This window comes from Clarias gariepinus, chromosome 27, assembly GCF_024256425.1.
Source record: "Clarias gariepinus isolate MV-2021 ecotype Netherlands chromosome 27, CGAR_prim_01v2, whole genome shotgun sequence".
In the NCBI taxonomy this organism is placed as follows: domain Eukaryota; kingdom Metazoa; phylum Chordata; class Actinopteri; order Siluriformes; family Clariidae; genus Clarias; species Clarias gariepinus.
Window position 1 is genome coordinate 18085709 of NC_071126.1, and position 14457 is coordinate 18100165.

The following is a 14457-nucleotide window of genomic DNA, read 5'->3' on the forward strand; positions in this document are numbered from 1 at the left end:
ATCATTTAATTGTGACAAAAACTAAAAAAAGATCATTAAATTACTTTTAAAAAAAGCTCTGTATAACAACCATAGCAACCTCTGTTAACAATTTATATGCTCAGAAGAAAAATAATAATAATAAAGTGCATTTTCTATTCATTTTTAATACTCGCATAAGAACTGATTGATGCAAACACTATGGTTGAAATTAAACTTTGTATACACAAGTATATAATCAGATTTGCACTACCAGTACTAGTGAAGTTCACATTACTGCCATGTAGCCAGACACACATGTAGAATCAAGTTTATGACTTCCATTTGGGATAAAGCACAGCAAACCGATGTTTCAAAATGTTTATTACAGAATTAACTGACTTACCAGAAAGTGTACAAGGGAGAAAAAACAGACCAAGAAGTAGAGTAGCATGCATCTACTGATTTTCACAATACTAGCAGAAAGAGCCGTGTTTAATTTAATCAAAGCACTGTCTCGTGAGAGATTCTCCTTCTCTCTTGTCAGAAATGTTTTGAAAGCTTGATCACTATCTACCACAACACAGCGTGATGAAGGCTGCTGAGATGGTGCGGTCTGATGGATGACTGGATGTAGGGATGTATGAGCTGGTACAACACTTGAATACAAAACATGATAAAGTGCTAAAACCTCTTTTGCTTAAGCGTTAACTTTTTTTTTTTTTAATCTTTAATCACACCACGTACACAAAAGGAAAAACAAAGTATTTTTTAATTTCACATTGGATTGTCATGATCAATGGTTAAAACTAAAGCAGAATCCTTCACGTTAGCTGACTGAGAAAGTAGTGCTTTGAAATGTTAGTAGACAATGAAAAAACTATAAAAAAAAATAAAAAAAAACTCTTTCATATCTCTTAAAAAAAAAAAAATTAAAACAAGAGGCAAGAAAAGTAAAAGCTTACACTGCTTCATGTGCATTGCCCGCTGGCTGATGATCTACATCACCTAAGTAGAAAGGTTTCATTAGAATGGTTCACTATGAATAAACTATACAAAAGCCGTCAGAAGCACAAGTCACTATGCAACCCAGCTCGCGATAAGGCTCCAAACACTCCAAACAGTGCTTACTCCCGCCTCGATGGGGAGCAGTCCCCCCACCACACTCTCTCTCCCCAATTCGCCGGCGTCTTTGATTTCTATTCATTTACAAAAATAGATCTGTGATGAGCTGTCACGACAAGTGTATGAAAGTCATGCGGATGATGACGATGGTTAAGTCTATGAAATATGCAGAGCTTGAAAAAGTAAGATCGGTGGGGGAGGGGGATAATCGTGACACCCTCCGTCACTCTAAAGAGAAAAGAGTGCAATCGATCAGGGGGGAGAAAGGGGGAAAAAAAAATATATAATAAAAACCAACGACAGCATCTGCAGTGACTTGATCAGAGAGCTGGTTTTTAGGCGGGCATGTAGGGAGGCGGAGGCTCCTTCGCCGGCATCGTCATGGCCATTTCGTAGGTGGGGAGGATGTACTGTGGAACACACAACACAGCCATGAGTTTAACAGAGTGATTTATTTATTTATTTGTTTATTTAAAACAACTTTAAACTTTGAACTGTATTTTTGCACATTATTCTGCACATTGTTTTGTTCTTGTCTGGACATGATTTCTATAAACCACTTCAATTTTATTATTTGTACATAATGTAAATGGGTTTTTATTATTTGTACATAATGTAAATAGATTTTTTTTTTATTGTGAATTAAAAGTTTTTTATTTTTTAATATTATATAATAAGATTCACACGATATGTTATCACGATACCCAGGTGCCGATTCAATCTGTTTTGCAATTCTTTATCATGATTTTTTTTTCTTCAGATTTTTTTACAATCCTAAACAAGCTTGGAATAACTTTAAATATTTATTAATAGACACCTGTAGGATTATAGAGGAACTGCAACAGTTTATAAACTGCAATTATTAAAAAAATAAAAACACAATAAAAAAAAAAATACATAACTTATTTTGAAATCAGAGTGGTGATAAATAAACTGCCGCATAAAAGAATCACGATACATCACAGAATCATCCCCTCCCATCTCTATTATGTAAAAAATAAAATTGTATTACTAGAAAATAACTAGAAGATTTAAAGCATGGCCGCTCTTAAAATACAGAAACGCACACAATTTTACGTTGTAAAACGTCCACAGGAAATAAGATCCTGTTCTTGCTTTCGTTATAGCAGCCATTAAAAAAATAAATAAATAAAGAGACGGTTGCAGCTTCTCATATTACAGAAACCAGAAAGCTCTCATGTATCCTCAGGATACTGGACACTTCTTGCACAAATGTTAAAATAATAATATAATCTAATTTTAAATGATTTACTGATCAATATTACATGGAAAGGTATGAACTTTGAGACAAGTTTGTCACTACATATGTGTGATTTTATATATACACACACACAATACAATTTTATTCCATTTACCTCGTAGGAAGTTTTCAGGACTGGTCCTTGCTTTGTTTTGGATTTTTGTTTCCGGTAACTAATCTTCAGCTCTTTGCACGTATTCACTTTCCTGAGAGATCATCCTCCAACTCCCTGAGGACTATTATATCTATTTATCCTCTGCTTTAACACTCTTAGAAAACTTAGCGTTCTCTGATTTCTATCATGTGATCGCTGTTTTCCTGATTCCTGACACCGACAGGAAACAAACTTGAGAGTTTAAGACGGTCAGTTTCAAGTCTTTAAAGCCTGAGGTAAGTGCTAGTATAAGCCACGAGTTATGAGTTCTTTCTAATAAAATAAGAAAACAGAGAAAATCATTTTAGCTTAAAGATATTTTTTTACACTTGGGGAAACAGAATACGGTGCATACGGTGAATCCGAGCTCTGGCATAATTTTTTTTTTTTTTACACTTAGAGCCCTCTACTGACTATGCATGAAAAATACACAATACTGCCTATATCACGGGTGGTAAAAAAAACAAACAAAAAAAAAAAACAACAACACAAGTCTCCTGCTGATCATGTACAGCTGTGGGGCGAGTGATCACTGACAGCTGAACTTGTGATCTCCTGAAAAACGAGACTGGATGCTCCACCAGTTAGGTGACCTTTCAGCTCATGGCTTGAATGTTGCGCCTTCATTCCTGATATTTATCTTTGTCTTTCAGCAGCACTGACAGTATTGAAGGTTTATATTAAAAGCACTCTTTCTAAGATTACCGTTTCTATAGTAACAGCTCGTTTGGCAGACGTGCACTCGTTCGGAGGGTGAAGCTTCAAGGGAAAGCGAAGGCACGACTTCTATTTATAGCTGTTATAGCAGAAGTGGTAACGGGAACTAGTTTCACGGACGTCCACAGTGTTGAATGTAACCAGAACCTGAAATAAAGTTCTTTAATTCCTCTGTATTTGTTCTAGACCACCAGGTTGTTGATTATTTTCCTTAAAGAGTACACTAAAGCAGGACACGGAGTGCTGAATGTCTGAACTGCATGTTTGAAGGCTAAATAACTTGAACAGACAAAGACTAAGAGTGTGTCAGAATAATGTCAAAGTGAAAGCTAGGTGGTTATGGTTATATAAGGGTTATATAAAGGTTCTTGTGCTCAACTTTATGGCATTTGTAAATGTAAACATACCTGAGGCGGAGTCTCAAAAGCAGGATAAACAGCAATCTCGGGCATGTTTCTATTGTTGATGTATTTGTAGCAGTTCCACACGCAGTTGATCAAATAAGCCTGTTCGATTAAACAACAAAAATATATATATTAAAGGAATACTTTAGATACACCTAGAAAAACACCAAAAACATACTTTAAATTAGCTTTTTATATTAAAAAAAAAAAAAAAAAAAACAGCCTTCATTTTGCCTCAACAGATGACGATACATCAATACATCACAACTGATGTTCGCCCACGTGTCAAAGGCCCTCACATTCTGTCCCTGTCAATCATTAATTACCAGACTTGGCGATAATTTTCAACCATAGATCTAATATAAATTTACCATTTTAATATCTTTTCATTCTTATTGTGATTTTTTATTTTAAACCCATATTATTGTTCTACACCTAGTCGCTTGTATGTTGTCGTATAATCTGTGAACTGGCTGCTGTAATGTTACAATTGCCCTCTTTGACTAATAAAGTAATCTACCTATATATTTATCTATCTATTTAAAAGTTCAGATGCAAAATCAACAACAAAAATGGACACTCCATTTACAAGCTAAAGAAAAACAATCAATAAAATAGCAAAAATCTTGCCTAATACTGTCATGATAGTCCGGCCTGATCATGTGACCTCGTTAGGACATAAACGGTTATCATTGCTGCTTATTACACACAACTGTTTATCTATGATATGAATGAGACATTGATTAAATTGATTAAAAAAAACATTGATTAATTTTTCTTTTAAATAAATTAAAGGTTATTTTCTCTTTTTCTCTCAGTTTAAGTTTTAGGAATAGTGAAACAATTAACTGTGTAGAAAATTGCTGAAATTGCAGTATAAACTTGTGCATTTATTTGATCGAGATTTAACTCAGGTAAAGTACACACAGTCAGCAATTCATATGACGTTTTGGCTGAACGAACTGAACTATGGACTCAGAGACTCGTCGCTCATCGGTGCATTGTTTGTTTTAAACTAGTGCCGTGGGTGTGTGGTTTTTTGTTATCAGGAAAGAATAGTTTAGTGCTTTTTAAATATTAATCTAAATAATTAATATAAAGCACTTGCAGCCATAAACACATAAGACCCAATATAATCATATAAACCTTCACACAACTATTTCTAGTTCCACTAGCTGCTTTTAGCCTACAAGTTTAAATACTAAATTGTACAGTTACCAGTACGTCTCTAATTAGATAGGTGATATTACATTTAAGCATTAGCGCCGTAATGTGTCTAAGAAGAGATAACTACAAACCTTCTTTAACTAAGTCTTTCCTCACCTTTAATGTTGCGGGGTGATTCCATCTCAAATCAACGAGTGGGTTCCACCACATGATCACAGATTTTGCAGATTTTTTCACCAATTGTTGGTATTGCCATGAAATAAAAAAACCCAATTTTTTTTGTCCCAACTCCCACTCGTTAAAAAATGGCAGCCATCTTGATTTTTGGCCTCGATGCGCTTCGAGACATGCCACGCCCCTTTTTGAAATCCTCTTTTCCTTGATAACTCACTTGCTATATGTCATATGGAGATGAAATCATTCTGCAATCAGAATTCGGCTATCTGCTGTGGTTATGGAGATATTTCTGAAAAACCATTTTTTGGGGGTCCCCCTTTTCGACCCCCCAGAACCAAAGGTCTGCATGTATATATGTTACTCAAAAAATAGGGGTTACTTCACATCACTTCATCTTGAAAATAAATAAAAACCAGGGGTGTTTTATGCCCTGTTTTATAGAAATCATCAAAAATTTATTGTCCAGGTTTTGCAACATTTTATGATTTGACACACAGAAATGTACAGCAATATCTGTAGAATACTTAATGCATACTCATAAAATCTGCTCCTTTTAAAGTGAAAGTTACCTTAAATTCTTCTGTAATGCATATCTAGTCAAAGACACTGAAAGGACTAATCACAGTTTTTTTTGAAAGAACAAAGCCCATGTATGTAGCAAATGATTTTAGAACCTTAATAAACTTGTGAACAACAATAGCATTGTGTTCTCTTTCATTACTGATAACACAAAAACTTTTGCAACTTGGTGAACCATCGTTTTCACTACCACCCCTATAGTAAACCACGAAGGGATGCAGAATCACCTGGGATGTATCCCAATGAAAACCTTGAACAGCATCCTGACAAATAAAAAATAACATTCGGCAAAATCCATGAGGATAACAGCCTCCTTTCCAATGGAAAGTTTCTCTTTCAGTTCTTTCAAATAAGCAGCTTGGGCCTTGGCTGTATAGTGATGAGCTGTGCAGGAGTCACATTTTTCACAAAGTCTCATAATGAAATCCACTGCTTGAACTGAACATCATCTGGGTCCAAATCAGCATTTTCAAATATACCATCAGATTAGGGCTGGGCCATATTATACCTTTCACGGTAATACCGGTACAATGTTAGGCAATGATAAGAAAATGGAATATCGCGATAGAATATGGGTAAAACACGCATGTGCAGTGCCTTTGATCCAAACGCTTATGATGGAAAAAGCATGGCGGCGGCGGAGAATAAGAAGGGAGAAAGCAGATCGTTGAATGTAAAAGATGAACCATAATTGGTTTGTAAAAATGGTGCAACTTCAGTGGTGTGGAATTTGCATTTGCACTGTTAAAATTTTATATAGCTTTAATGCACATACAAACAGCTGCTTTGTCTCGTGTCAATCATATCGTCAGTTATATCATTATCGCAAATTTTCAAATATATATGTGATAAATATTTTTGGCCATATTACCCTGCCCTAATCAAGATAATCAGATAGTTTTGATTTAGGGGGGCACTGCTCACACCTGTGCAACATATAGTCACAAGAATCCAAAGAACAGACAAGCTTTGCCATCAAGTCTTTGTAATCAGATTGTGATTAAGATAACAAACTACATTGGAAAGCTTCAGTTAATAAATTAACATAAATGAAACACACTCACCTGCTTTTGTTTTTCTGCACCTAATTATTACCAAGAAAAAGATGATGCAATCACCATGTTCCTTGAGTGCGAGGTCACTCATGGAGTTGGTTGGAGATAATTCAACTTTCTGATCAGTATGAACCTGAATGGTTCAGTTACAGGATACTGTTTGACAGTGATACATGTATCTTACATGTACCACCATAAAATGACACATTTACTGGTAGATAAGGCCTATTGTGTAGATCCATACACATTCTCTGTATATAAAATGTGTATCAAATCGTAAAACATTTGCAAAACCTGGACATTTAATTTTTGATGATTTCTATAAAACAGGGCAAAACACACCCCTGGTTTTTATTTATTTTCAAGATGAAGTGATGTGAAGTAACCCCTATTTTTTTGAGTAACATATATACATGCAGACCTTGGGTTCTGGGGGGTCGAAAAGGGGAGCCCCCAAAAAATGGTTTTTCAGACATATCTCCATAACCACAGCAGATAGCCGAATTCTGATTGCAATCTGAATCTACATAAAAAATTACATAAATATACCCAGTTTCATCTCCATATGACATATAGCAAGTGAGTTATCAAGGAAAAGAGGATTTCAAAAAGGGGCGTGGCACGTCTTGATGCGCGTCGAGGCCAAAAATCAAGATGGCTGCCATTTTTTAACGAGTGGGAGTTGGGACAAAAAAATTGGTTTTTTTTATTATAATCGCAATACCAACAATGGGTGAAAAAATCAGCAAAATCTGAGAAATGATGGTGGAAAATTTCTCTTTCATTGGTTGATTTGAGATGGAATTTCTCTGCGGTAAAACAGACAAGTCTCTTTTTTATTCCTTTACCAATTTCAGTGCAGCTGAAACTTATTCAAGGGTTGAATTGTCACTTAATGAGTCAAGCAGAGCATCTTGTACTATAGACCTGAATAATATTATTAAAGACGGTGTTATTATACCTTGAGGATGATGAGCAGGGCGAAAAAGATGAGGACGAAAAGCAGAAGGCAGCTGGAGTCCAGGGAGAGAAGATTGTCTTTGTACGGGAAGTCCGGCTGCAAAGGAGAGTGAAGAGAGAGAGAAAGAGAGTTTATACATTATTACTCTCTCAACACTCAACGCCAATACAAAGACCCTAAAGAGTCACCTGAGGAATAAAAAGGCAGATGCAGAATAAAGTACTGAGAAATTATGCTGTTAGACTTAAAATGAACCAACATTCTAAACTAAAAATAACTCAAAATAGTATTCTAAAGTTTTAGACCGACACTGTGATTTCCTTGAGAAATAAGAGAAGTTACATTTAAGAAACTTATTACTTATTTAAACAATGTTTAACTCCTAACTTCATGCTCTAGGATTGGCTCACGTTTCATTCTCAGTAAAACTCTAACCATTTGTGAGACTGAATTCTGGTAATCGATCAAATGAGCAGTAGGTTGCACATTAGCTTACTAAAGATGCAATAAAGTTATTTTTAGGGCGCAAGTACTATGACATGACATCATGACATGCAAGACTATGATGTCATTGCTATGATAGTACTGATGTCATAGGGTGTGAAGGGCCTTTTTGCTCTTCTAAGGATTATTATTAGGGCCCAAGCACTATGACATCATCACGATGATGTAAATTTTTTTCCCTTAAGCATCCGGGCCTTAATAAGCTCAAAAGGTCATGAAAATCAGCACACAGGTTGAAATCTGCTGCCATTAGGATGCCTTAGACACAAGACTTTGCTGCATGGATCATACACACTTGTCTATACACAAGATGCCATTCAAAAGAGTAAAAAGAAGAAAAAAAGATAAAAATATCTAGTGCAGACTCTCCAGCAGTGACAGGTTTCAGTCTGACCCAAAGATTTAAACTTTATATATTTTCTTCATGTATTTTTCTTCTCCTATTATGTCTTTTTAAGGGCTGTATACTTTAGAGAGATGTACAAAGATGGAAAAACACTGACCAGCTGATCCAGATAATCCTTGATCCTGGGCAGATAGGTGAGGGAGCTGATGGCCACCAAGCAGCTCAGAGCAAAATCAAACAGCTGATAGCAGAAAAACGGGATGAGCCAGCCATCACGGTGCTGTGGGAGACAAAGACACGCTAAACACAACTTCATTTTTATGTGTACAGTATATATCACTTGTAAGCTGTATAATCAGGAATACACTACACGAATAAAAAAGCTGGAAAAATTGACTTCTCATCCTAAAAGGTTTTAACATAGATTTATTTAACTCTTGGTCAGGGAAACTACACTGATCTACATTGTACACTGCCTGGCCAAAAAAAAAAAAAAAAAAAAAAAAGAGTCTTCAATTGACTTCATTTTGGTTTTCCTGTGTAAACATGATTCCTGATGCTCCCAGAACCACTCTTTTACACACTGAGTCCTGGAACATTCACCGTGCCACCAGGGAGGAAAAAACTCCATATAATGATAAAGTGGTCATTTAGTACATTCAGGTCAGCAGCTGACTGCATCTTATTGCCATATAACGTTTCTGAGTCTAGACCTGAACAACTGAACCAACCCCAGGTCATAACACTGCCTTCAGAGGATTGTATGCATGATAGGAGCATCGCTTCACATCTTACCATGACACGCCCATCACTCTGGAACAGGGTCAATCTGGACTCATCAAATGACCTTCGTCCATCATTTTAAAGTCTCTGTTTTTGTGTTTTGGACAGTTCTTAATTTCCTCTCTTTCAAATTGTTCTCAGTACTTGATGCAGGCCAAAAGTTTGACCTTTTCCGAAATGGTGCTTTTTTTTTTGACCAGGCAATAAGGTTAATAAGTTATTAAACTACAAGTTAAATTGAGGTCGAATGGGTCATCTATTACAGCTGTACAAACTCACAAACTCCATTTACTAACTATTAAAAGACAAGGACGCCTTACAGCGGGAACGATTGAAGAAAACGTTAAAGTGGATCAAACCTGTTGTGGATGCAAGACTGTGAATTGATGACGAAAAGACAGAGAAAGGTTACCCAAGAACAGGACACAAGTTGAACTTAACATTAATTCAGTCGTGAGTTGAATGACGGCGACAAACAAAGCGGCTCGCTTGTCAGCATAGTGTGATCAACACTTAGGGTTATTTTTTTTTCCTTTCTGTGTTATCACTAGTGGGTTATGCAAAAACCACTTTAATGCAAATACACCATTTTGGTTTCTTTACATAAACAACGAAACTTTTTAACAGAAGATCGTTAATCATAAAGTCGTTCTGCTCAGACATGCTTACTGTAATGGCTCCGTAAACCATCATGGCACTGATGGTGAGCATCAGGAGGGAGATGGCGAATCCCACGCAAGCGTTTTCTAAATCACAGAACAGAAAAATACAACTATTAGTCATGTCCATATTCTATATTTAAGGAAAAAAAAGGCAAACAAATAACAGTATCTGGTTGCGATTGTAAAACATCTGTACCCGACATCCGGTCTGAGGCGAAGTAGTGCTCGATGACTTCGTACTGCAGGTCAACCGAGGGCACGTTCTCAGGATGGGTGACCGCCACCGTCAGCAAGATTCCCATCAACAGGTTCACGACCTAAAGAATAAAAATCGATTTAAGACACTTTTTAAAAACAAAAAAAAAAACAAAAAAAAAAAACAGCATACTACAAAAAATACAGTGGAAAATGTTGGCCGAGTCATGCTGTCAGGAATGGACGGTTTAACAACAAACATGATGTCTAACAGTACACAAACTCAAACTCGTTTGACTGATGATGCTTTCGAAAAACTATAATGGTTTACACATTAGCACTTTTCTTTTTTTTTCTTTCCATGTGACGAACAGGTTTCTAATTAAATATTTAAGCATGTGGTGAGATGACTAAAGCTTTTGTTTAACGCTGATGTGGAAAAACTTAGCACTAGCCTGAAGGTCATTGTTGGTTTATATCTAAAATGTATAAAAAGTCAATTCTAACAAAGTCACATTACATGACAGTATATCTAAAAAAAAAAATACAGTCAACATTAAAATTGTAAGTGCTTAATCTGTTGACACTTTTTCCACTGCAGGGCGTATACTCGAGTACCCGCGCTGTATTTAGTCATGCTATCACAGTTGTGCAGTTTTAGTCGCGCTAGTAGCAGTTCAGTCCATCCGTAGATGAACCAAGTAAAGTTTCTCAGATGTTTTTTACATTATTATTTTTAATCCTGTGATCCTATCCACGCCACAAAAAAAAAACAACAAAAAAAAACAACAACAACAACAAAGGCTTCCTATTCACGTCATCACATCACTGTATACACGTTGTATCTCCAGGGATTAACCCCCCCCGACACACACACACACACCGAGCGGTCGCAGATATAACAGAATGGCCGGTTGTGTTATGAACACTACATGGTACTCAAACTCTTGTGTATTTTTACTAAACACTGTCCTCTTTTGTGTATATATACATACACATACATACACAAGATGCATTGGAAAATGAAAAATTTACTGACCTTCTACAGTGACTGCTGATTAATTAAGACTGTACAAGTACACAATAAACAGGAAGAATATTCATGAAAATGACGAGATATACTGGTATTGTCTTGACCTTGCACATCTATCTATAAAAATATATTTTTGAAAATTGTTTTTGTGTAGCCTGTACTTTTAGTATGCTAATTAGGCCCAACCTCCTTTCCATGGCACTGAGATCACATGACCTGAGACCTTATTATGATTTTCACTAAAAACAACATGGCAGACACGGAGCCGACTCGCAAAAAAAAAAAAAAAAAAAAGACGGCAGAAAAAAGATGCTGAAGATGGGCGTGTCCACAGTATGGTCTTTAACTGTGTGATAAGTCAGTCTGATGGTACTTAAAGTATATAATCCCATAGCTGCTTGAATATATTCTGTGCCAATAAGTTGCGGATTGAATGAAAAAGAGGAGAGAGAAGGGGGGGAGGTTTGAGTCTGAAAACAAACAAAACCTGCTAGAAACTCATTTCAGACAGAAATGCAGCCTCGGTGGGGCTCCTGTAAAATAGGAAATTACACCAGGAACCCCATGAACAATGAGCTTATCTACATCAGTCCAGGGCTCTAAAACTGTCTTCATATTCAACAAGTCGTCTAAGGGTGATGTGAAAAACATCTCATATCCCAGGAACGATCGCCCTTCCCTCCACACCTGGTCAGCGTTCACTTTATTTTTACTCTCCGTACTCGAGCACGCTTGCGTATTCACACTCTCCATTTCAATATGTGGCACCTACTTGGTTTGTAATCCACCATTAAACACAAAGAAAAGAAGAAAATGAGGACGTCAATATTCACACTACACCTAATATCACCGATATTTTGGAGGGGAAATGTCAAGATTAATGATCTTTGCGTTCCTTTGGCACGAGACTCCTTAGGCGCAACGGCGCCAACAGTGACGACACACTAATGGTTTGCATAACTTAACGGAAAACAAATGTTTCATATTGCTGCATTAGTCTTAAAGTGAATCTACAAACTTAAATACACATTACAAGTGCGTGCATTATTCTTGAAACGCTTGCAAGAATGTCTTTCTGCTCACGGATCATGTTCTGTGCACTCAATACTGAGATCTAGTTTGCACCTAAATACGATATCTCACAAAGTAATTAGACTCTTTGCTATGCCATGATTATTTCCATCATTTTCTAACTGTTTTTTGAACTACTGAAATTTAATTCCTCTCCCTTAGAGAGAAAGAATCAATCATACATTGTGGTACTAGGATCAAAGCAAAAAGCAACTTCATCAAACGGCTTGGGACGCTGTCGCGCCCAGCGTCACCCTTTTGGGACGCTGTTGACTTCACACTTGACGCAGACTGACTTCCTGTTTAGGACGCTGTCACAGTGACTTCTCTGTTGCACAGACTTCCTGTGTTAGGCGCTGTCAAAAGGACTTCCTGTTTTAAAAGGAAATACACCATGACACAAAATCAAAACACAGAATGTAAACTAAATACATGCGAAAATGTGGAAAAACAAATTTGGCTTATTTTTGTTTTTAAATGACTTAAAAATTGAATATTTGTAAAATTAGTTATTCAGTGAAATAATGGGTTTAGACAGGGAAATATATACATAAATATATATATTTTAAAAATTATATCTATATATATATTTATTATTATTTATTTTTTTTTCATTTAAACCTGTTTATGTTTCATTTCATATTTGGATTTTATTGAAATCGTTGTGACCAAATCCAATCTAATGAACTGTTTACTTAATCTTGTCAGTTTTTAAAGGTTATTAATTTATTGTTTATAAATATGACTGACTGACGTGAGTTTAGTCTTCACACAGTTTTCCTGTTAAATGATAGTTACATAACATGAGTGCATAAGAGTACATAGCGTTTATCTAGATGTTGACTTAAAAAAATAGAATGTAAAAAAAAAATCACTAATAAAGCAGTAATAATCATGAATATTTGCAGTAATGTTCGGTTTAGTCGGAGACTAGCTGAGCTAGCTTAGGCCTCCGTTAAAGCTCACGCGCAGCGGCGTTAGCTAGCAAAATTAGCCACAATGCTAAGATCTGGATACCATGGTAACGCCATTAATATTTAGGTTAGCTCAAATATAGTTATTAAACAAAGATATTTTCTGTTTAGTCTAACATTCGCAGACGTGAAATGACATTAAACCAAACAGCTAGCAAAAACAAAACAAACCCCAGCCGAGTTAGCAAAGCGCTAAAACCTACCATGTACCAAGTCCCGAGAATGATTGTCCCCGTCCGGACATGGCAGCATCCACAGCACCGTGTTGTGTAAAGTCTATCGCGGCTCGGTTTAAAATGCATGTTGGTGCCCAGATTGTGAAGAAACATCGAGAAATAAGTCAACCTAAGAGTAATAAACCTCCGCTGTAAACAGCAGCGCTCCGACACCCGCCGCCTCCAGCGCTCTCTCTCTCCCTCGCGCTCTCTCACCCACACACTGCTGGACTCACAAACCCCGCCCTCGGCCATCACCATTGGCTGGAAGCGTTCAGATTTTGGCCAGCGATTGGTTAGATTTCAGGAGTGATGTACGACCTTCCAGCCAATCGTAAGGAAGATAATGAATGCGGATGTGTTTTAAAAATAACGCCTCCGCCCGATTTGACTTAAAGAAATGGGGCGTGGTCAGCGTTAGAAGAGATCGCTGTGTTTGTTTCTGGAGGGAGGGAGGAATGCTGTGAAGTCAGACTTTTCTAGAAAGTTTAGAGGAAAGGACTCTTTTTTTTTACATGTTCATCATGTGCTTGGTGTGTTTTGTCTGGGCACTCTGGTTTCCTCTGACAGTCCGAAGACATGCAGATCAGGCAAATTCCCAATTTGTCCACAGTGTGTGAATTTTGACTGGAGATCCTACCACAGTTGTGAAATGGAAATAAATACAATGGTAATCACCTATTGGTCATACAGATTAGACAAACTGGCATTCCCAAATTGCCTGTGAATTTATATAGTTAAACATCCAAGTGCTGTTACCATCTATTATCAGCACTTGTGGAAATGCCTCTTGTTCAGTCAGATTACCTAAGGAACTGTGGAACTACGTAACTGTTGTGTTATAAACTTTACGTGTATCAAAGCCAGCCATTCACTTTTCCTTCCTTTTTTCTTCCTGTATTTTGAATTTCTGACCCCTCAAAAAAAAAAAAAAAAAACACACACACACTCACATACACTCACCTAAAGGATTATTAGGAACACCAAACTAATACGGTGTTTGACCCACTTTCACCTTCAGAACTGCCTTCATTCTGCTTGGCATTGATTCAACAAGGTGCTGAAAGCATTCTTTAGAAATCTTGGCCCATATTGATGGGATAGCATCTTGCAGTT

General features: G+C 36.7%; 1 protein-coding gene across 1 annotated transcript; it reads right to left on the reverse strand.

Annotated features, from left to right (window-relative positions):
* Positions 1–325: 325 nt before the first annotated feature.
* Positions 326–13547, reverse strand: laptm4a (lysosomal protein transmembrane 4 alpha). Its single transcript, XM_053489118.1, has 7 exons — positions 13330–13547; positions 10050–10170; positions 9861–9937; positions 8566–8688; positions 7559–7654; positions 3623–3721; positions 326–1493 (listed from the first exon to the last, which is right to left on the reverse strand). Exons 1-7 carry the CDS (start codon positions 13453–13455, stop codon positions 1419–1421), a joined length of 717 nt encoding a protein of 238 aa, XP_053345093.1. The 5' UTR covers positions 13456–13547; the 3' UTR covers positions 326–1418.
* Positions 13548–14457: the final 910 nt, after the last annotated feature.

Bases quoted from the DNA above. Each gene is read 5' to 3' on its own strand.
- laptm4a (XM_053489118.1), bottom strand. From the start codon at position 13,455: ATGTTTCTTCACAATCTGGGCACCAACATGCATTTTAAACCGAGCCGC. The intron at 10,171-13,329 runs GTAGGTTTTAGC...TTTATTCTTTAG, and splicing joins TTCTCGGGACTTGGTACATG to GTCGTGAACCTGTTGATGGG. The intron at 1,494-3,622 runs GTATGTTTACAT...TGTGTTCCACAG, and splicing joins CTTTTGAGACTCCGCCTCAG to TACATCCTCCCCACCTACGA.